Genomic DNA, 23829 nt, shown 5'->3' with positions numbered 1-23829 from the left:
AATGGTCCCAAAAATGTTTCAAAAGCGTCCGATGTGTCCGCCATAATGTCACAGTCCCAATAAAAATCGCATATCGTCGCCATTACTAGTAAAAAAATAACAATAATAAAAATGCTATAAATCTATTCCCTTTTTAGTAAACACTATTAGCCAGATTCAGGTAGAGCGGCGTATATTTGAGCCAACGTAACATAGAGAGGCAAGACCAGTATTCACAAAGCACTTGCTCCCTAAGTTACGGTGGCGTAACGTAATGGGCCGGCATAAGCCCGCCTAATTCAAAGTAGGCAGGTAGTGGGCGTGATGTATTACAATAAAGCGTGACCCCATGTAAATGAAGGGCCGAACGAACGGCGCATGCTCAGAATCAGGTTGCATATACTCCCTAAGATACGACGGCTCAATGCCTTCGACGTGAACGTAACCTACGCCCAGCCCCATTCACGTACGACTTACGCAAACGACGTAAAATCCGACGGCTGTTCCGACGTCCATACCCTAACATGACTTACACCTGCTATTTGGTGGTTTATCTTTACGCCGGACGTACGCCTTACGTATACGGCGTAGCTTACTGCGACGGGCGCAAGTACATTCGTTATTCGGCGTATCTAGGTAATTTACATATTTGACACAGAAATCAATAGAAGCGCTCTTAGCAGCCAGCGTAAATATGCGCCCAAGATACGACGGCTTAGGAGACTTACGTCGGTCGGATGGAGCCGAAATTCAGGCGTATCTCCTTTGCAGAATCAAGCGCATAGATACGACGGCGCATCCGCGGACTTACGTGGCGTATCAGTAGATACGTCGGCGTAAGTCTTTGTGAATCCGGCTATATGACTTTTGCGCAAACCAATCAATATACGCTTTTTGCGATTTTTATTACCAAAAATATGTAGAAGAATACATATCAGCCTAAACTGAGAATACATTTTCTTTTTTTTTCAAAATTCTCGCTCTTTTTTTTGTTTATAGCGCAAAACATTTAAATTAGAGCTGATCAAATACCACCAAAAAAAGCTCTATATGTGGGGAGAAAAAGGACATCATTTTATTTACTTTTTGCTATAATAAATATCCCCCAAAAAATATATTAAAAAAAATCATTTTTTCTTCAGTTTAGACCGATAACTTAAATTCCGGGGCGTAAGGCGGGCTTATTGCAAGTGGGAAGGAAGTGGGCGTGCTTCATTGTAATGAGCCGTGACCCCATGCAAATGAGGCGCCGGCCGTACTGCGCATGCGCGCACGAATCTGGACCTCACTGGGCATGTGCAGAACTTGGCTCGGCGCAATCAGTGAGATAGGTAAAAGGCCAAGCGTACTTAGTTTGAGGATCGCCCTGTGTATAAAAAGCCCCAGTCAAACACACTTCCCTTGCAAATGTATATCCCAGTGTTTCCCTTCCTAGAGCAAGTTGCTTCTGCTCTGAACGTTTGTTGGTGTTTGTTGGTAAGTTGTGTTTGTGAGAAAAGTTTTTGAGGAGTTGGAGAGTATAGTTGGTGTTTGTTTTTGCGAAGTGTAGTTTCTGATTGTTTTTTTGTGATTGTATTGTCTTTTTTTTTTTTTTTTCGTGTTTGTTTTTGAATTTATAGTAGCTGTCTGCTTGTGTGTTTAGATTTTTGTTTGTTTTTTCAGTGAGTTTTTTTGTTTGTTTGTTGGGTGTGTATTTTTGTTTGTTTGTTGGGTGTGTATTTTTGTTTGTTTGTCCGTTGAGTTTTTTCTTGTTGCTGGGTGGTGTCTGTGATGGCCCCCAAGCGCAGGAAGCTCAATTTTACCCTGGGAGAGAAGCAAATTCTTGCTCGGGGCATCGTCCGATATGGGCGTTATCTGCATGGCCCTGAGAGCCGGAACACCCCCCCAGCCAGGAAGAAGGAGATAATTAAAAAGATCACGGATCAGATCAATGCGACGGGGGGGGGGGGGGGGGGGCCAGGACCCCCGCTGGCATACAAAAAAAGATCACTGATCTTAAGAGCGTGGTCCGGAACAAGATGGCAAGGATCAATGCCCATACCACGGGCACTGGAGGAGGGGGACCCTGCCCGTCAGGCTGACTGAGGAGGAATGCCCAGTGTTTCCACCCACAGCAGGTGGTGGGCCTGCCTGGCTATCAATCTGATGTTCCTGTGAGGACAGGTAAGTTTTGGGTTTTTCTCTCTGGTGATTAGCATGTGTGGGTGGGGGAAGGGAAGATGTGCCAAGTGTGTGGATCCTCAAACCTGTGATTGTTTTGTGTCCTCCACAGATGGCCAGGAGGTTGCAGGCCCATCAGGCCAGGAGGTTGCAGGCCCATCAGGCCAGGAGGTTGCTGGCCCATCAGGCCAGGCTGCTGCACCATCCCCTGGACAAGAGGCTGCTGATGAGTCCCAAGAAGGGCAGGATTCCCCAGGGGAGGGGAGTGGCCAAACATCCCCTCATGAGGAGGATGAGGGGGAGGAGGTTGAGGGGGAGGAGGATGAGGGGGTGGAGGAAGAAGATCTGCAGCTTGGCCGGGAAATCCTTTTGGCCTCGGATTTTATGACCCTTGAGGCTACCCCTGAGGCTACCCCTGAGGCTGGCACCAGTCAGGCCACCATCAGGGGTAGCCCCTCCCACTCCTCCCCAAACAGGCCTCAACCCACAAGGGTCACTCTCTCCCCTCCTCTAGGGCCGCAAGACTCAGCAACAGGCAGGATGACGACCCAGGAGACCAGGGGGGTGGCCGAGCGTCTGCCGGTCAGTCTGCTGAGGGACAATGCCCGGCAGACCCGCACTCTGGCTCAAATGAACCAAAAAATAACCCAGATGGAGCACAGCCTGGGTGTAATGAAGGAGGCACTCGGTGATGTGGCCACCAACTCAGTGGCGGTCATCACATGCTTGAATGACCTGCAGACCGCCACAACAGGCGTGGCCCAGGAGGTGAGTGCCCTGACCCAGGCTGTGCAGGACAATACCAGGTCTGGCCAGGCCAATGCGGCTGCCCTCACTCTCTGTCTTACAAGGATAGCAGTGGCCTTGGATGGCAGGCCAGCAGGAGGACAGTCACCAGGGGAGGCTCCTCCTTCCCCTGCTCACCCCCCCAGGAGGATCCTCCTTCCCCTGCTCACACTTCCCCCCATGAAGATACTTCCTCCCCTGCTCACACCCCCCCCAATGAAGATCCTCCGGTTGGCCGTGGCCGTGCCCGTACCCGTGGCCACCAGCCCAGGCGTAGCACTCGCCGCCGCAACTAAATTAGCAGGGATACTTTTGTTTTTTATTTTTATGATTTATTTTTTTATTTTTATGATTTATTTTGGTATACTGTACTTATGATTTGTTTTATGTGTGTGAATGATGTGTGAATGTGGGGGGTGGCATTCCTGATAAAATAAGGGTGTCACCCTCAGTTTTGGTGGAGAAGGGATCCCCAGGACCAGGGAGAAGTGATCCCAGGTTCCTGAATGGTGTATGAATGCACAGTGACATAATTGGAGCCGTGGCGTGGCGTTACTGCTCCCAAGTACCAAAGGGGGGAGGGGTACTTGGATATAATCCAATTCGATGTGCATGTGATATGTTTGTGCTAGGGACCACAGTGGTGTGCATTCCTGCATTCTCATTGTGACACAATTAATGTGCGTTTACTGTGAAAAAAACATTCTCATTGTGACACAATTAATGTGCGTTTACTGTGAAAAAATGCCTTCTGCAAAGGCGTCTCCTGGCTGCTGTGCCCTCAGCAGACCAGGTAGAGTTGGTTAGGGGGGGTTGCCTGGGTCGGGGGTCAGGTCAATCTCCAGGCCCCTTCTCACTGCAAAGTTGTGCAGAATACAACATGCACCGATTATCTGGCACACAAAGTCTGGGGAATACAACAGTGTACCCCCAGACTTATCCAGGCATCTGAAGCGGGACTTCCGGAGGCCAAATGTGCGTTCCACCACTCCACGGGTACGAATGTGAGCCTCATTATATCTTTGCTCTCCTGGGGTTTGGGGGTTCTGGTATGGGGTCATCATATGGGGTCCTAGTGCATATCCAGAGTCACCTGTAAGGGAAAAGACAGGAGTATGTTAGTCATGCATGTGCCCCTCGTGATGTCTGCATCATGGGGGGGGACAGTCATACCTGACACCCATGTCACTCACCAACCAGCCAGCTGTCCCCATACACGTTCAGCTCCAAATCTCTTGAGATGTTGGTCTGCCGGAAGATGTAGCTGTCATGGCAGGATCCAGGAAATTTCGCACAGATGTGCCATATGAAGGATTGTGCATCCACTATGACCTGGACATTTATGGAATGCCAGTGCTTCCTATTACGGAACAAGTGCTCTGTCTCATGGGGGGGCTGTAGTGCCACATGGGTACAATCAATGGACCCGATGGTGCGTGGGAATCTGGCTATTTGGTAAAAATCCGTCATTGTCTTTATTCGCTGGTCCTCCTGGGTGGGTTTTTGGAATTGATTGCCCATGCGTCTCAGTATTGCAGGGACTACTTGGTGCACACACCTGCTCATGGAGGATTGTGCCATCCCAGCCACACCTCCACTTGTGTGTTGAAAAGAGCCAGTGGCAAGGAAATGCAGTGTTGCCAGTACTTTGATGAGAGGCTGCAGTGCATGGGAGCGTTGTGTTGGGGTGGTGAAGTCATCCTGCAGGATTCTGGTTAATTCCAGGATGGCTTCACGGTTGAAACGGAAGTTGCGGAATACCTCAGAAGCAGTCATGCCAAAGAAATCTTGGCGTCTGTGGTATACCCTCTCCTGTGCCCTCCTCCTCCTCCTCTGTTCCCTCCTCCTTCTTTGCGCCTCTAAAGTAACGAGTGCAGTTAGGATCATGGATGGCCCTGGCATGTTGGCAGACAGATTGTAGTCCAGCAAATGTGTGTGCTCAGCTCTTCCTCAATGGTGTTGCTTCAGCAGACATTTACACGGCAGGTGTAAAATTAGGGCAGCTTTTATAAAGTGTAACTTCCCGCCGGGAAACTAACAGGTGCGCACAGGGCGTAATCTACGGCGCACACACTTAATTTTGTGGATCGCCCTATCTCCCTCATTTGCATCTTTTCAGGCGTATCTCGTTTTGAGGATCAGGCGCAAAGATACGCGCCGTGTAAATTTAGAAATCTCGAGTTAAGTCGGCGTATCTCTTTTGTGGATTTGGCCCCAAGTACTTGCCTAGCTAACTTACGGTGGCGTAGCCTTAACACGCTAAGCTACGCCGCCGCAAGTTTAATCCTATCTACCTGAATCTACCTAATAGCATCTACAAAATAAGGGATAGTTTTATGGCATTTTTATTAATAATTTTTTTTTCACTAGTAATGGTGCCGATCAGCGATTTTTATCATGACTGAGACATTATGGCGGACACATCGGACACTTTTGACGCTCTTTTGGGACCATTCACATTTATACAGCGATCAGTGCTATAAAAATAGACTGATTAATGTATAAATGTGACTGTCAGGGAAGGGGTTAACCACTAGGGGGAGAGGAAGGGGTTAAGTGTGATCTAGGGAGGGATTCTAACTGTAGGCGGGCTGGGCTACATGTGACACAACACTGATCTCTGCTCCTGATCACAGGGAGCAGACGATCAGTGTGCTGTCACTAGGCAGAACAGGGAAATGGGAACAGAGGGGCGCCAGACTGAGTGCAGTATAAATCAGTGGCGGCTGGTGCTCAAATTTTTTGGGGGGGTGCAAACAAACAAAAAAAAAACATCAATTGCAGCCTCACTGTGCCCATCAAACGCAGCCACTGCGCCCATCGGTTGTCGCCACTGTACCATCAAACGCTGCCACTGTGCCCAAAAATTGTCTCCACTGTGCCATGCCATCAATTGTCGCCACTGTGCAATGCCATCAATTGTCGTCACTGTGCCATCAAACGCAGCCACTGCGCCATCAATTTTTATTAAATATATAATTTATACTGCATGTCTGGCGACCCTCTGTTCCCATTTCTACACAGAGCCCAGATCTTGGATTATTTATGGACATTGGCCCGGATTCACAGACATCGGTGCATATTTATGCCGCCGTAGCGTATCTCTTTTACGCTACGCCGGCGCAGAGCGGAGAGGCATGCACTGCATTCACAAAGCCAGTGCTCACCAAGATGAGCCAGCGTAGCGTATTTTCGAAGGCGCAGGCCAGCGTAAGTGTAAGTGGGCGTGACCCCATGCAAATGATGGTCCGAGCCTGGCGCAGTGCTTAACGTCCAGCGTATCTCAAACGGCGCATGCGCCGTGACATGTACGCATGTCCCGTACCCCTCTGCGTATGCTCACAACTACGCGCGGTGTAACCCCTAAGATACGCCGGCCCACCGCCTACGCCCAGAGCATTAATACGCCCAGACATGCGCTCGTCCAGCGCAAAAGTACATCCGTTTGCTTGTTTCCCCCCTGGAGCAAAGTACTTTTGTTAGAGCCATGGCAGCTGCTAAGGAGAGGAGAAAGAGAAATTTCTCTATGGAGGAGAGGGCTATCCTGATATCGGCAATAGCCAAATATGATGCGTACCTCCATGGTGCCCACAGTGCCAGGACCAGCAGGGCACGCAAGAGGGAGATCCTGGAGAAGATCACCCTGGATGTCAATGCCCTTGGGCATGAGGCCAGGACCTCCGACGATATAAATAAGAAGATTAACGTCATGAGACGTCGGGTCCGGGATAAGCTGGCCAGTATGAGGAGGCACGCCAGGGGCACGGGAGGAGGACCAGCTTCTGCTCTGAGGTTGACTGATGAGGAGGAGGTCATCTCCAGCTGTCTTCATTGGGAGCAGGTGGAGGGCATGGAGGGCTTTGACTCTGGTGAGCAGGACTTGAGGACAGGTAAGTGTGTTTTATCCTCCATTCGGTGTGTAGCATGTGAGGGGGTGGAAGGGAACATGTGACAAGTGTGTCAGTTCACCAACAATGTTTTGTGTCATCCACAGATGTGCTGGAGGGAGCTGGGCAATCTGCTGCCGGTGTCCAACCCATGCCATCCCCGGAACATCCTGTGCCTCAGCCTGACCCCCTGGGAAGCCCGGTAATATTGGTGGAGGGGAGTACCCACACCTCTCCTCTAGAGGTTGTTGAGGAGGAGACGGTGGATCTGGAGGAATGCCTCTATTATGAGGAGGCTTCCACCTTCCCTGGACCCTCAGACACCTCCCCGCCCATCAGGGGAACCCCCTCCAGGGCTACCCCATCCAGGGGAACCCCCTCCAGGGCTACCCCATCCAGGGGAACCCCCTCCAGGTCTACCCCGTCCGGACGGGCAGAAGCCTCTCCATCCCCCAGGAAGGCTATACGGAAGACCAGGGGTGTACCCGGAGCCCTCCAAGAGGAGCTGAATATGGGTGCTCTAGCCGTTGACCTGCGCCGTGTGGCAGACAGCCTGGCCTCCTCGGCCAAGACCCAGGCTGAATGCACACTGGCTGTGCAGGGCACCGCAGCCAGTGTGCATCAGTGCCTCACGCAGCAGGTTGAGCAGAGCACCTCAATCTCTGACAGCCTGCATGATGTGAGTGCTAACTGCGCTGCTATGGTGACCTGCATTGGGGAGCTGCAGGCCACAACAGCAGGCCTCGTGGCAGAGGTGAAGAGCCTAGGAGTGGCTGTACAGGCCAACACTGCTGCCATCGAGGCGGAGGGACGGCAGACCAGGCGCTACCAGCGGCACAACACCACCCACCAGCTGTGGATGCAGGCGCAGACGAATGCTGTCCTCACCCGCATTGCCCTTGCGTTGGAGGGCAGGCAGCCAGCATCTGCCAGGAGGGACAGACCAGGGGATGATCCTCCTCCTGATGCCCCACCCCCCCACCCGAGGCTCCCCCCAGACAACTGAGGAGCCGGAGCCGTGGCACCAGGCCTGGCCCACGACAGGGCAAATGAGGGCTTATTTTTTTTGGGGGGCTCAGATTATGAGCTTTTTTATTTTCTTTGCTCAGATTATGAGATTTTTTTATTTTCTTTGCTCAGATTATGAGATTTTTTATTTTTGTAGTGACTGCACACGGTCAGTAGTGCAGGCTACAGTGTGACTGGTGTGTGAATGTGGGTGGCATTCCTGCCAGCAAGGCATGTCACCTTGGGTCGTCAGGGAGAGGTTATCCCCACGACCGTGTGAATGTGATATGAATGGACAGCAACACCATTGGGGCCTTGGCGTGGCGTTGCTGCTCCCAAGTCCTGCATGGTGGACTTGGGCTAAACCAATGTGAAGTGGATGTGGTGTGTGTGAGCAAAGGACCCCAGATGGCAAGTCACCTTTTTTTTTGGAAAAAAAAAAAGGTGTTTTTGATATTTTTAAATTTATTTTTTTATTCTTTTTTGTTCCTTTTTTTATATATATTTTTCTTTATTTCGTCTTTCTGAATTCGAGGCAGCACCCCCCCAGGCCCATGCCTAAAGCTGTGTAAGGGGCCCCATAACTCCTGATGGCGGCCCTGCCTGGCATGTTGGCATACAGATGTGTTGTTCTGCAAGTGTGGTTGCTCATCTCGTCCGTAACGGTGTTACTGCAGCTGCTGTCCAGCTGACCTGTGCACGTCTGGTGCTGAGTTACACCTGCTTTATGAGGAATAACTTTAGGTCGGACGTTGAACTTACGCACACCGCGCGTAGCCTGCGCCGGGTGCACGTACGTTCGTGAATCACCGTATCTCCCTCATTTGCATATTTGAATAGAATATCAATGGGAGCGCCACATGCGTCCAGCGTAAATATGCGACCATGATACGCCGACGTAGACAAGTTACGTCTGTCGGATGAAGCCTATTTTCAGGCGTATCTAGTTTTGTGGGCACGGCGCATAGATACGATGGCGCATATTTACACTTACGCGGCGTATCTCGAGATACGTCGGCGTAAGTGCTTTGTGAATCCGGGCCATTATGTTTTAAACAAATGTTTTAATATTATGTGTGCTTACTCACACACACACACACACACACACATTTTATGTATACTGTAAAGGGGTTAGCTCGGTAGCGGGGTGTGTGACCTCCTGAGTGGGTTCACTACACACTGAAGTATACAGAGAGGCAGCCGTGGGTGGTTGAAAACAAGGGTTATGGTTTATTCTTCCATATTGCTGGAAACAAGTGCAAGCATCAAAACAGCATAAACAAAATAAAACATAAAATAAACCCTGGCCACTTGGGCCGTCTACCTTCACAACACAGGAACCTACCTATGGAGTCTGGCACAGCCTACTGCTGGGCAGACACTGCTGGTCTTCCAGCAGAAAACAATAGTCTTTTTGATTTTCTTATCACACAGCAAAGATATCAAGAACCACTTCACCTTCAGAAGTCTTTCCTCAGCTCACTGCTCTCCTTAACTCAACAAGCCTCAGGATGCAGCATTGAGTAGTAATCCTCTGGACAATTTATAGAGGCCTTAATTTCCTGATTCTGAACAGCTGAAGCTATCCAACGTCCTTAAAACTTGCTGGCTACCTCTGCAGCTGACACCTGATAGTAATTGGTGAATTTTCTAAACAAGGCAGAGATGTATCTCCTGTCTGTGACAACACCCCCAGATTTACCTGGCTTCCTGTCACAATACCTATATTCCAGTTGCTATATAATTTTATGTTATCACCATATCTAGCGCCGTTGTTCACCCCTGTTTTTACTGTAGAACAGGGAAATACCTTGTTTACAAAGGCATCCCCCTGTTCTGCCTCTCTGTGACCCGATCGCGGGACACCGCGGACATCGAGTCCGTGGGTCCTGTGGGCACTGCCATGGGTAGTGCGGTGGGCGCGGATTCCTAAAGGGGATGTACAGGTACACCCATTTGCTTACCGCTGACATTCTGCCCACGTATATCAGCGTGCAGTGGTCGGCAAGTGGTTAAAGGAGAAGTTTGGGGTTATAAAGAAAACACAAACTTTCTTATTAATCTCTGTGCTGCAGCATCGGTCTGATGCAGCTGTCCCCACTCCCCACATAGACTCTAGGCCCGAGAACTCACATTATAGCTAATCGCTCAGTTCTCTGCCTGTTTAGAGCAGAGAGCAGTGTTTTTCATCACTGTAAAAAAGCCACTGACAAAAATGATGACAAGCGTTTTTGTTGATGAAATTAACACTGCTTGGCTGCTTCTCTGATTAATGCTCTCCTTGCCCAGCCTGTCAGTTTAAGTGGACGGCCATGTCTTGGTAGGTTTGCAGTTGTGCCATACTCTTTCCATTGTCGAATGATGGATTGAACAGTGCTCCGTGAGATGTTCAAAGCTTGGGATATTCTTTTATAACCTAACCCTGCTTTAAACTCCACAACTCCTCAACTTTAACCCTGACTTGTCTGTTGTGTTCCTTGGCCTTCACAATGCTTTTTGTTCACTAAGGTTTTCTAACAAACCTCTGAGGGCTTCACCAAACAGCTGTATTTATACTGAGATTAAATTACACACAGGTGGACACTATTTACTAATAAGGGACTTCTGATGGCAATTTGTTCCACTAGATTTTAGTTAGGGGTATCAGAGTAAAGGGGACTGAATAAAAATGCACGCCACACATTTCAGATATTTTTTTGAAAAAAAAAATTGGAAAACATTTATCATTTTCCTTCCACTTCACAATTATGTGCCACTTTGTGTTGGTTTATCACATAAAATCCAGATCAAATACATTTGCATTTTTGGTTGTGACATGACAAAATGTGGAACATTTCAAGCGATGTGAATACTTTTTCAAGGCACTGTAAGTACCTGAATTTGACCTAGGATCAGCTTCTTGCAGTTCCTGTACAGCGGAGTTCAGACTGAAAGAGGGGAACGCTGCCTCTCCCTTTACTATTTTGTCACCAGCTGGGGTAAAGACGAGACCAGCAAGTGTTACAGAACTGCAGTGTGTCAGATGCTGAACAATCTTCAGTCAGTCCAGCTCTTCAAGAGAACAAAGAGTGGAGTCACTGCCTGCCTGATAAGAATTAATGCTCTTCTTTTGCAGGGTGTTCTTTACATTCCTATTCTGAACACATAGTTGCTTTATTAACAAAATGTTGTCTTTTGTTGCAGATAAAGGTGTGCATGAGCTGTAACATCATCAATATTGTAGTTGCAGCAGTTGGGCTGATTCTATTCGCCATTCAGACATACTACGAGTCTCAGGCTTGCTGGCTTAGACCAGGTGAAAAAGAATATGATGGATGTCAAGTCCCCCAAAAAGATGTATATGGGAATTACAATCATTATTATTACAGGACTACCACAGATATTGTTGTGGTAAGTATGGTTGAGTCACTGATGGAGATGGGAATGGCTTCATTCAAACTAAATAACTTGTTATATTTATCCCTGGTTAAAAAAATGGTACACTAATTGTCAATGTAACATTTAACCATGCGCACTTGGCAAAATCTAGGAGCTGTAGGGGTGTAGATAAGGGGGGGTTATGGGGGTCTGAACCCAGCCCTCCAGAGCATCCCTGTGTACCTGCTGCTCAGGAACAGTGAAGCTGTAAGACAGGTGGCGTGATCCATAGTGTACTGTGAAGCTGCCCTGGCCCTGTGCAGTGCCCCGTGGCTCCTGCTGCAGCTTCCCCACCTCTCCCTCCTGTTGGCTTTGATCCCGTGCCAGAAACAACATTACAGACCCGCCTCTCATCTTCTTTCCTGTCAGGGTCTGAGTATGGTCTCCCAATGTGTAGCCAAGAAGTCAAATGAACTGCTGAATGAGCAGCTACAGACTTGATAGAAGGATCATCATGCAAAAGGTTAGGAAGAAAAACAAAGACAAAGGTTTACTCCTCTCGGGACACTGGCAAAAAAACAAGGCTCTATCCTATAGATAAACATTTTCCTCTGCTTTAACGCAACTTTTTTCATGTGGACACATAGGCCCGGATTCACATACATCGCCGCATATTTATGCCGGCGTAGCGTATCGAATATACGCTACGCCGACGCAGCGCAGAGAGGCAAGCACAGTTTTTACAAAGCACTTGCTCCTGCTCGCTCTCAAATCTACGCTGGGTTTCCTCGGCGTAAGCCAGCGTAGGTGGAAGTGGGCGTGAGCCATGCTAATGAGGCGTGACCCCATGAAAATGATGGGCCAAGCGCCATAGAAGTACTTAAAATGAACGGCGCATGCGCCGTCCCGTGGCCGCATCCCAGTGCTCATACGCAGAATCACGTCGCAACATCAGCCGAACATACAACGAATCACTGCCTACGACATGAACGTAACCTACACCTAGCCATATTCACGTACTACGTAAACGACGTAAAATACGACGGTTCTGTTCCCTGGTCCATACCTTTCCATGAGTTGCGTCTCCTATATGGGGAATAACTTTACGCCGGACGTACGACTTACGCAAACCGCGTATATTATGCGCCGGGCACAACTACATTCGTGAATCGGCGTATCTCCCTCATTTGCATATGTGCATAGAAAATCAATGGGAGCGGAAAATGCGCCCAGCGTAAATATGCGCCCACGATACGACGGCGTAGGCAAGTGACGTCGGTCGTAGGAAGCCTATTTTTAGGCGTATCTCAGATTGTGGGCAGGGCGCACAGATATGACGGCGCATAGTTACACTTACGCGGCGTATCTTGAGATACGTCGGCGTAAGTGCTTTGTGAATCCAGGCCATAACATTTCCAGTTTGTGGTTCATTTGTTCAGCCTGTCTACAGCACCTCAAATCTCCACCAAGGTGTTAACTCCTGTCCTAACTATGCTATTCTCTCAGGGAGATACATGGATGACCTCCAGTTTGTCTAGGGCTTGTTAGCCAATGTGCGTTGGGCAACGTAGATTTTTCACAGGTTTGGATGGATCATAAAGCTCAAGAAGTCAAAAAGTAGAACTGACCAGGGCAGGACTTAGGGTGGTGGGGGCCCCTGGGCTTGAGTGTTGAAGGGGCCCCCTGGAGCCGAGAATTGGGGGGGTCGAAGATGTTGAGCGAGGGGGGGGGGGATCATAGTTGTTGAGCGGGGGGGGTGCCTCTCACCTGTGCACGAAATGTGTCGGCTCTCTTCCCTTCAGCAGACCCCTGGGGACCTCTGAGCCCTTTAATAAAAAAATATATATATAAAAACAAATGTAATTTTTTTTATTAAAAAAAAGGGGGGTTGCCATCTGGGGGCTCTGGAGACCTCTGGGCCCTTTAATAATAATAATAATAATATATATATATATATATATATATATATATATATATATATATATATAATATATAAAAAAATAAAAAATAAAAGGGGGGGTTGCCGTCCGGGGCCCTGGGGACCTCCGGACCCCTAAAAAAAAAAAAAAAGCCCAATGGTAAGTCCGGCCCTGGAACTGACCCACTGCTGGGAGTATCTGGGCCTAATTCTAGACACAGTCCAAAGTTTTCATCCCTATGGACAAGTTCTTGACTGTTCACTCCCAATTTCTAACCTTACTATCCAGGAGATGACCCATCATTCGCTTTTGCATGAGGGAATTTGGCTTGATGATAGCCTAGTACTACATGCCCAGTTTCATTCCAGACTGTTATAATTCAACATTTTGGCTTAGTTGGAGAGGCATTGCATCATCCCATTTGCCTGACTAGTAAAACCATGGTTGGTGGAACTCCAGTCCAGTGCTTGAATCACAAAGGTCCTTTCGTGGATAGAGCTCATTAAGGACGCTGGCCTGTTGAGCTGGGGCAAGGCCCTGGAGACTGCCTCAGTACTGGGAACTAAGGCACCAATGGAAGTCCAGCTTCCAATAACATCCTGTAATACAGGTCCTTTCAGTTGTCCCTCCAACACTAGACCTCTCATCTGCAAGGCCACCTGACCAGGATTCAATCAGATAATGCCATGGCTGTGGCTTAGAACAACCATCAAAGGGGACAGATATGACGGCGCATAGTTACACTTACGCGGCGTATCTTGAGATACGTCGGCGTAAGTGCTTTGTGAATCCAGGCCATAACATTTCCAGTTTGTGGTTCATTTGTTCAGCCTGTCTACAGCACCTCAAATCTCCACCAAGGTGTTAACTCCTGTCCTAACTATGCTATTCTCTCAGGGAGATACATGGATGACCTCCAGTTTGTCTAGGGCTTGTTAGCCAATGTGCGTTGGGCAACGTAGATTTTTCACAGGTTTGGATGGATCATAAAGCTCAAGAAGTCAAAAAGTAGAACTGACCAGGGCAGGACTTAGGGTGGTGGGGGCCCCTGGGCTTGAGTGTTGAAGGGGCCCCCTGGAGCCGAGAATTGGGGGGGTCGAAGATGTTGAGCGAGGGGGGGGGGGGATCATAGTTGTTGAGCGGGGGGGGTGCCTCTCACCTGTGCACGAAATGTGTCGGCTCTCTTCCCTTCAGCAGACCCCTGGGGACCTCTGAGCCCTTTAATAAAAAAATATATATATAAAAACAAATGTAATTTTTTTTATAAAAAAAAAGGGGGGTTGCCATCTGGGGGCTCTGGAGACCTCTGGGCCCTTTAATAATAATAATAATAATATATATATATATATATATATATATATATATATATATATAATATATAAAAAAATAAAAAATAAAAGGGGGGGTTGCCGTCCGGGGCCCTGGGGACCTCCGGACCCCTAAAAAAAAAAAAAAAGCCCAATGGTAAGTCCGGCCCTGGAACTGACCCACTGCTGGGAGTATCTGGGCCTAATTCTAGACACAGTCCAAAGTTTTCATCCCTATGGACAAGTTCTTGACTGTTCACTCCCAATTTCTAACCTTACTATCCAGGAGATGACCCATCATTCGCTTTTGCATGAGGGAATTTGGCTTGATGATAGCCTAGTACTACACGCCCAGTTTCATTCCAGACTGTTATAATTCAACATTTTGACTTAGTTGGAGAGGCATTGCATCATCCCATTTGCCTGACTAGTAAAACCATGGTTGGTGGAACTCCAGTCCAGTGCTTGAATCACAAAGGTCCTTTCGTGGATAGAGCTCATTAAGGACGCTGGCCTGTTGAGCTGGGGCAAGGCCCTGGAGACTGCCTCAGTACTGGGAACTAAGGCACCAATGGAAGTCCAGCTTCCAATAACATCCTGTAATACAGGTCCTTTCAGTTGTCCCTCCAACACTAGACCTCTCATCTGCAAGGCCACCTGACCAGGATTCAATCAGATAATGCCATGGCTGTGGCTTAGAACAACCATCAAAGGGGCACAACAATTTGCTCAGCTCAAAGAGAAGCAGATCTTATTTTAACTTAGGCAGAACCCAATGTTCTGGCCTTGCCTGCAGTGTACCTTCCAGTCTTGGAAAATCGCCAGGCAGACAGTTCATTATCATGTTTCTCTTTCACTGGCTTTAACGGCTTGGCAACCGTCCAGGTCCCAAAGGACATGGTTCTCTTGAACCATGTCCCTTGGTTCGTTATTCCAATGGATCGGCACCTGGCCTTAAAGGAGAAGTCCAGCCTGGGCTCATTCGGCTGGGCTTCTCCTATGGGTTACAGGAGTGCAATTCCTTTTGCACTCATGTGACCTGTTTTTAGCAGAGAGCGTTCTGAAATCCGTTCTCTGCAGACATCACCAGGATCAGTCCATTCACTGCGTCATCCCGACTTCGGAAGTCTGGATCCGCCAGGTGCCTAGACTGATAGGCGTCTCAGCCTTTCAGCAAGCAAACATGGACACAGCCCGCTGTTCTCTATGGGGTGGACAGAGGTAAAGAGAAAGGGTCCATTAGACGGATGATGCATGGATCCCAATTCGTCTGTTGGCGGATTGGATGCAGGTGCCATAGACAACAATGGATGGTCTGATCTGGTCCACCTGAAAAACGGACAGGCAGACCTGATCGGTCCACTCATGTGAGAGAGGCCTTACTCTTCATGTAAATAGAAGATTTTACCATCCCACCTGTTTATTGCCAGGATGCCTTCCTCATCCATTGCACTTCCCTTGGCCCTTTTTGTTTTTTCGCTATTTTCCTTTTCTTCCACTCTCACCTTTAAATATTGATTAGGATTTACCTTCTCTTGGTCTTTTTTAATACCCATTTAATTCTTGTCTGTTTTGTCGACAGAGACTGAGGGTGTCAACGAACATTATATTAATGCTCTTCTCTCTGCTTGGACTGGTCATCTCTTGCATCATGACAATAGTGTCTGACAAAGTGTTGAAATCCACTGGATACAGCTTGCTGGTAAAAAAAAAAAAACACTTGCACCTAAATATGCTTATAGAATGCAGCTGCTTTTAAAGCCTCTTACAACACATTTCCATCCCCTCGAACTCCAACTGCGAGCCATCCCCTCCAACTCCAACTGCGAGCCATCCCCTCCAACTCCACCTGCGAGCCATCCCCTTCAACTCCAACTGCGAGCCATCCCCTCCAACTCCACTTGCCAGCTATCCTCTCCAAATCCACCTGCCAGCCATCCCCTCCAAATCCACCTGCCAGCCATGGAGTTGGAGGGGATGGCTCGCAGGTGGATTTGGAGGGGATGGCTCGCAGGTAAAGTTGGAACTCTACCTGCGAGCCATCCCCTCCAAATCCACCTGCGAGCCATCCCCTCCAACTCCACCTGCGAGCCATCCCCTCCAACTACACCTGTGAGCCATCCCCTCCAACTCCACCTGCGAGCCATCCCCTCCAACTCCATCCCCTCCAACTCCACCTGCGAGCCATCCCCTCCAACTCCAACTGCGAGCCATCCCCTCCAACTCCACTTGCCAGCTATCCCCTCCAAATCCACCTGCCAGCCATCCCCTCCAACTCTACCTGCGAGCCATCCCCTCCAAATCCACCTGCGAGCCATCCCCTCCAACTCCACCTGCGAGCCATCCCCTCCAACTACACCTGTGAGCCATCCCCTCCAATTTCACCTGCGAGCCATCCCCTCCAACTCCACCTGCGAGCCATCCCCTCCAACTCCACCTGTGAGTCATCCCCTCCAACTCCACCTACGAGCCATCCCCTCCAACTCAAAAAGGAAATGACCTATGGGCAAGTCATGGACTTTTTAGGCACTATACTCTGGTACAGATATAGTCAAGAGAAAAGGGGGATTTTTTCTAAAAAAGATTTATTACAAAAATAGTGTACATATAAAAACTCAGTTCGCTAAGAACTGTACAGCAACAAACTTAACAGCATTGTAATAGTCCTTCAAGACCAGCAGGAATTTGTATGAAATAATAGAAATAATAGAAATTAATATTGGAGAAACATTAGCGGAGATATAACCTCCAACCGTTTACATATTATATACATCCTGGAAGAAATTGAGGAACCATAGACTTGATGTCTGTGAGATGGTGGATACAACGCTGTGGCTTGACATGTTTTGCGCCGTATTTAGCGCTTCTTCATAAAGCCTCTTATTAAAGTTTGCTACAATGACAAATAGAATATATAAATAACATACAGAAACAACATTGGTTATTTATATTTATACATATAAAAGATTGTGTGTGTAGGTGGACAGATTGGATACGCATGCGAGAGACAGGATCGGCCAAAAAGAAAACCCCTGGAGGCACCAGAGGGGGGGGGGGGGGGGCAAGCCCGAAAACACGGCGGCTACAAATTGCCCTAAGGTTGCACAGTGGGGACGAGGGTATATAGTAATAGGGGTACTGTAGATAGTTATATAAAAGGGGAAAGTTAATGAAATGCAACTGGTATTTATGGTGATAGTAAACTGCAATCAAACAGAGCAATCCAACTCCACCTGCGAGCCATCCTCTCCAACTTCACCTGCGAGCCATCCCCTTCAACTTCACCTGCGAGCCATCCCCTCCAACTCCAACTGCGAGCCATCCCCTCCAACTCCACCTGCGAGCCATCCCCTCCAACTTAACCTGCGAGCCATCCCCTCTAATTCCACCTGCGAGCCATCCCCTCCAACTCCACCTGCGAGCCATCCCATCCAACCCCACCTACGAGCCATCCCCTCCAACCCCACCTGTGAGCCATCCCCTCCAACCGCACCTGCGAGCCATCCCCTCCAACCCCACCTGTGAGCCATCCCCTCCAACCGCACCTGCGAGCCATCCCCTCCAACTCCACCTGCGAGCCATCCCCTCCAACCCCACCTGCGAGCCATCCCCTCCAACTCCACCTGCGAGCCATCCCCTCCAACTCCACCTGCGAGCCATCCCCTCCAACACCACCTGCGAGTTATCCCCTCCAACTCCATCTGCGAGCCATCCCCTCCAACTCCACCTGCGAGCCATCCCCTCTAACCCCACATGCGAGCCATCCCCTCCAACCACACCTGCGAAGAGATGGAGTTGAGACTATGGCCCGGATTCACAAAGCACTTGCGCCGACGTATCTCAAGATACGCCGGCGTAAGTACAAATATGTGCCATCGCATCTATGCGCCGACCCACAAACTAAGATACGCCTAAAAATCGGCTTTACCCCACCGACGTAACTTGCCTACGCCGTCGTAGAGTGGGCGCATATTTACGCTGGACGCATGGTGGCGCTCACATAGATCAGCTATTCAAATATGCAAATGTTGAAAATCCGGCGATTCAAGAACGTACGTGCGCCCGGCGCATGCTATGCGCGGTTTGCGTAAGTTGTACGTCCGGCGTAAAGTTAAGCCTCATAAAGCAGGTGTATCCCAGCAGCAGACATGCAAAGGTCTGCACCAGGGAACACAAGCCGGCGTATTTTACGTAGTTTACGTTATACGTGAATATGGCTGGGCGTAGGTTACGTTCACGCTGTAGGCAGTGATCCGGCGTATCTTAGGAAGTTGTTCCGACGTGATTGTGAGCATGCGCACTGGGATGCATCCACGGGACGGTGCATGCGCCGTTCCTTTTTTCCTTTTCCTGTCTGGCGCTCGGCCCATCATTTGCATGGGGTCACGCCTCATTTGCATGGCTCACGCCTACTTCCACCTACGCCGGCTTACGCCTAGGAAACCCAGCGCAGTTTTGGGAGCAAGTGCTTTGTGAATTCTGTGCTTGCCTCTCTGCGCTGCGTCGGCGTAGTGTACAGGAGATACGCTACGGCGGCATAAATGTGCGCCGCTGTCTGTGAAGTCGGGCCTCTGTGCTTGCCTCTCTGCGCTGCGTCGGCGTAGCGTACAGGAGATACGCTACGGCGGCATAAATGTGCGCCGCTGTCTGTGAATCCGGGCCATAATTGTTATAATAAATGTCAATGATTTGTTTCCTCTCTATAGAGATGAATTTCTGCTTATGAGGAATAGAAGATTAACTCCAGGAAGCACATTGAAAAAAAGCCACTCATATTATCCTGCACTATGTTAAAGGCAACTCCCAGCAGCAAGTAATACCACTCATTGAACTGATAATGCCATCCAGGAAATAATGCAATTGTGGTAAAATCAGAAGGTCCAAGGAGAATTATAGGCAAAACTTTTTTTCCCATTTTGAATAGAATAAGGGAGAGTTATAACCCCCATAAGTTTTTTTCCCCCACCATCTGTGTCCCATTGGGGAGATTTCATTTCACTTTCAGGTCTCATAGCTAAAGAGGAAGTGAGAGGAAATCCCTGCAAATTAAAGGAATTCCTTGAAGACCCCCAGGTCACCAGAACTAGTGTCCCCTTAGGAACATTTCCCCTCTAATACTTTACTGGGGACAACCCAAAATTTGGGATTTTCTTTTACATTCACTTTCAATGATAATGGTAAACAGGACAAATAGAGGTGGCGAATCTCCATAACGGGGACACGGACAGCAATAAAAATGGACAAGCATTCTAATCCCTCTCCAAAACGAAATATAAAAGTTATGCCTTCAGTTATACTTTTGCTTTAGCTGAACTCAATGCAGACAGCTAAATACATGGGTGAAATACATCTATGGTAAATGTTTTACCCATCAAAGGATTTGTAATTCTCTCCAGCCAGTTCTGAGATTTTTACAGCCCTGCCAAAAAGCACAGCCAGCCTGGTGACCTAATGTTTCCCTGCTGCAGTTATGCAATTTAGCCTGGTCACCTGCCTGTGACTGGAAAGTGATGCTGTTTCCGCAATAAACAGATATCTTTAGTGTGTTGGTTGTCCTCTCATCTGGTGAAGGTCATCTCTCTCATTCAGCATGTTCCTTGTTAGTACATGTATATCGCAACACACCTGAGCGACTCCTATATGTCCTTCCCGCTCAATGTGAGTGCTGCTGGGCAAGAAATCACAGGAACCTGACACCAGATTTAAAGCGGATCTCCACCCTCAATTCAACTGCAGCTCCATATTCATACTGCTCCGAAACAATGATGAATCGGCTATTTTCATTAAATTTAGTATTCGTGAACCCTATTAATCAGCCAGGCTTCCGGTCTGCCCCCCCTCGGGTTTCCGACGTGTTTTCTCCAGTTTCCTGTGCCGCGCTGTGTCTGCTGGGAGCCTGTGTCAGAGCTCCCTAATTATAATATTCCGCTCTGTTAGAAAACATTGCGCGACTTTGCTCACGCCGCCGGTCACCATAGCCAGTGTGCATGCGCGAGATCGAATAGGAAGTGCCTGCCTATGGGAATCCAACGCCCATAGCTAAGATGGCAACGGCAGGAAAACACAGAATATAACTATTTATTGGGGACAATATTACAGCGGAGCGGCGGGGGGACACCGGAAACGTGAGTTTAGCACAGCAGTGCTATTACACATTTAAAAATACCATTTAAAAAAAAAAAACGATTTTGCGTGGGAGATCCGCTTTAAGTACTTTTTTTTATATTTCTTTATTTTTAAAGACAGCCCAATTAACAATCAATACAAATAGCAAAGATACATGATCAGCAAAAAAAAAAAAACAAGCAATAGGTTGAAAGGGGTCGCATGTTGCGGTAAGAGTATCAAATATCCCGGCTATACACTGTAAATAAGGCACAGCAAGGTGGTGCTGCATCAAAAATATCTAGATACGAGGCCTGGGAGGCATTCGGACAGTGGCTTGCACGACCCAAAACCTATAACAACGTATGTGAAGCTATATCATACAAAAGTTTCCACAACTGTTCAGGAGGCAGAGCATCCTGATGGCTAACAAACCCAGACATGGGATTCGCAAATCAAGTTATGTACATTAGGATATTCACAGTATCTGGTCAAGACAGCCTATGACTGGGTGAGAGCTAGGGAGAGGGTGTACATCTAAAGGGGGAAAAGATAAGGATCAGGTGTCACTTAGGGGAAGAAAGGGGAGAAAATTAGGTGGGGAAAAGGATGGATGGGGGAAAAAGGGGAGTGAACAGGTAGATAAGCAGCCGGACACGATAGTAGATTGCAGACAGATGGAGCAAAGTAGAGTAGGGAAAGATGAGGTAAGCAATATATATAGTATAAATTGATAAAATCAAAAAACAGTCTTTATCAAATAATACAGCAGCGCTAGTCGTCACTTGGATCCTGAATGTAACCACTCTTTTGCATGTATACTAATACATACAGATCTGTATCTCTGCAGAGCCTGTATTGACCCCCTTGAGAAGGGCGTTTACAGGCTAGCTGGAAACAGACAACCAGGAAGTGTTCAGAACAGAGAAGGATTAGAGCAAAAACTAACAATGAGGACATGAAACCAGGACTGCAGTAAGTCTTTTTTGTGTATCCTGACACCTGGTGGAGACTAGGAACACAACACGCTGGTCAGGTCGCAGTTCCCTGGAGTTGGAGATGACCAGATGGATTTGATGTTCAGAGCCTGATTAATTCTACTTTCTGGTGAGTAGATCCCCCTGAGGGGAGACTGGCACGGGAGACGTTTGACGGGTGTATCTTGCACGTGTGATGTCACCAGCTGCGGACAGCTGAACATTTGTTTAGGAACACCGGGCCAGATCCACGTACAGCGGGCGCAACTTAAATATTCCGATTTAAGTTACACCGCCGCAAAATTTCTACCTAAGTGCCCAATCCACAAAGCACTTACCTAGAAATTTGCAGCGGTGTAACTTAAATCCATCCGGCGCAAGGCGGGCCCAATCTAATGGGGCGAGTCCCATTTAAATTAGGCGTGCTCCCGCGCCGGACGTACTGCGCATGCTCCCGACGCTATTTTCCCGACGTGCTTTGCGTTACGTTACGTTGCGCCGAGTTTTGTGAATCGCGACGAGTAAAAAAGAGATGCCGCGGGAAAAAAAAAAATAAAAAAAAAATTAAAAAAAAATTTGACAGCGAAGCGGGAAAGAAGGGTATACCTTTACATGGTGTACTAAGTTTACACTTTGTAAAAGCAGCCCTAATTTTGCGACGGCAAACTAACACTTACGGAGACTTAACGAAGGGAAAAATCTTCGTGGATCTCCGTAAGTGCCAATTTGCATACCCGACGCGGAATTTCGCCGAGAAATGCCCCCAGCGGCGGCCGCGGTACTGCATCCTAAGATCCGACAGTGTAAAACTATTATTATAGGAATATCTATGCGTAACTGATTCTATGAATCAGCCGCATAGATAGAAACAGGGATACGATGGCGTATCAGCATATACGCCTGCGTATCCCTTTTGTGGATCTGGCCCACCTTTCCCACTGAACCTTGGATTACCCTCTTACTTCTGGAGAACTTTTTCTTGCTTCTATGTATTAGTATACATGAAAAAGAGTGGTCACATTCAGGATCCAAGTGACGACTAGCGCTGCTGTATTATTTGATAAAGACTGTTTTTTGATTTTATCAATTTATACTTTATATATTGTTTGTTTCATTTTAAGCGGCTGCTTAATCAATGTTTAACGTTTATGAATATTGATTTATACCTGCACTGTTGTGAATACCTATACCGCCAAGATAGTGGAATTAGGCCATATCTTTCACTATTTGTGTATAAAGATGAGGTAAGGTAGCACCCCCCGACTAGGGAGCAAGGCAGGTCCAAGAGGTCAGCCAGGCTGCACAACTTCACGGAGACAGTCGTCCGTGTAAATGAAATGATTCCAGGGTCTCCAGGTCTCCCGAAAGGACTCCTCCCTATTATGCAAGGTGAGATCCTCCATGTCTCTTAGGGATTTTGCCGGCGGGTTCTCCGATCTCCAACAGAGTGGGATGCATGCATGGGCAGCATTGAGAAGCTGGATGGTGAGGGAGCATTTGTATTTCTTGATGGGTCACTCAGAGAGGTGGAGCAGGCATGCTGCAGGGTTCCCCTTCAGAGAAACTTCAGTTAAATGCTTGATCGTGAGGGTCACCTCCAGCCAGAAAGGTTGAAGTTTGGGACAGTCCCATAAAATGTGCAGCATCGTTCCCTCTGCAATTCCACAGCGCCAGCACCGACTGGGGACTTGTGGATAGAAAATATGCAGAGTAGTGGGTACCCTATACCATCGGGTCATGATTTTATAACAGGTCTTTGCATTTGGCAGGAAATGCCCGGGGTCCGTAGGCAACTACAGAGGAAGTTACGCAGCTGTAGGCCGCTCCAAAAATCCAGGGAAGGGTCTGCAGCAGACACCCCGGCTGCAGAGTAGAGTTGACCATCAGATCCCAGAAAGTCGCATAGGCAAAGCCGGCCGGCTGTGGCCAGTCGCTTTAAGTGAGGGTTCTGAAGGCCGGGTGGAAATTCTGTGTTGCCCAGGACTGGCACCATTGGGGAAGGTAGTGGAGAAACCGAGAAGTGACGGAAGGCATCTCAGGCCACTGATAGTGTGCTGCCTAGCGTTGGATGCTCAGTTAGATCCCTTGGCAGGGGAAGGGTGATCCAGGGCCAGTTCTTGGCTGTGTCTCCTGAATCCTTAATCTCCATGGCCACCCAGTGCTTTGCCTCCGATTGGCAGTGCCAGTCCACTAACCTGGTTAGGTGAGTCTCCCTGTAATAGGCTCTTATGTCTGGGAGGACAACTCCGCCCTGCGCTTCGCGAGATGGAGCAGTTGGAGCCTAATGAGTGGCTTGCGATGGGACCAAACAAAATTGCGGAACAGGGAATCAACTCGCTTGAAG

The 23829-nt window shown here is 48.4% G+C and overlaps 1 protein-coding gene across 3 annotated transcripts in view; it reads left to right on the top strand.

Annotated features, from left to right (window-relative positions):
• Positions 1-20705, top strand: part of LOC120909181 — a 108612-nt gene extending 87907 nt beyond the window's left edge. For 2 of the 3 annotated variants that reach the window (XM_040320897.1, XM_040320898.1), the window contains exons 5-7: positions 11004-11210; positions 15986-16105; positions 19110-20705. In XM_040320897.1, coding sequence (XP_040176831.1) covers positions 11004-11210; positions 15986-16105; positions 19110-19115 — 333 coding nt within the window. In that variant the 3' untranslated portion in view covers positions 19116-20705. The remainder of the gene's footprint in view (positions 1-11003; positions 11211-15985; positions 16106-19109) is intronic. The other variant, XM_040320900.1, reaches the window with a different exon arrangement.
• The last annotated feature ends 3124 nt before the right edge of the window (positions 20706-23829 follow it).

Source organism: Rana temporaria, chromosome 8, assembly GCF_905171775.1.
Source record: "Rana temporaria chromosome 8, aRanTem1.1, whole genome shotgun sequence".
NCBI lineage: Eukaryota > Metazoa > Chordata > Amphibia > Anura > Ranidae > Rana > Rana temporaria.
Note: the sequence above shows the minus strand (reverse complement) of the source record. Positions and strands in the feature narration are given on the sequence as shown.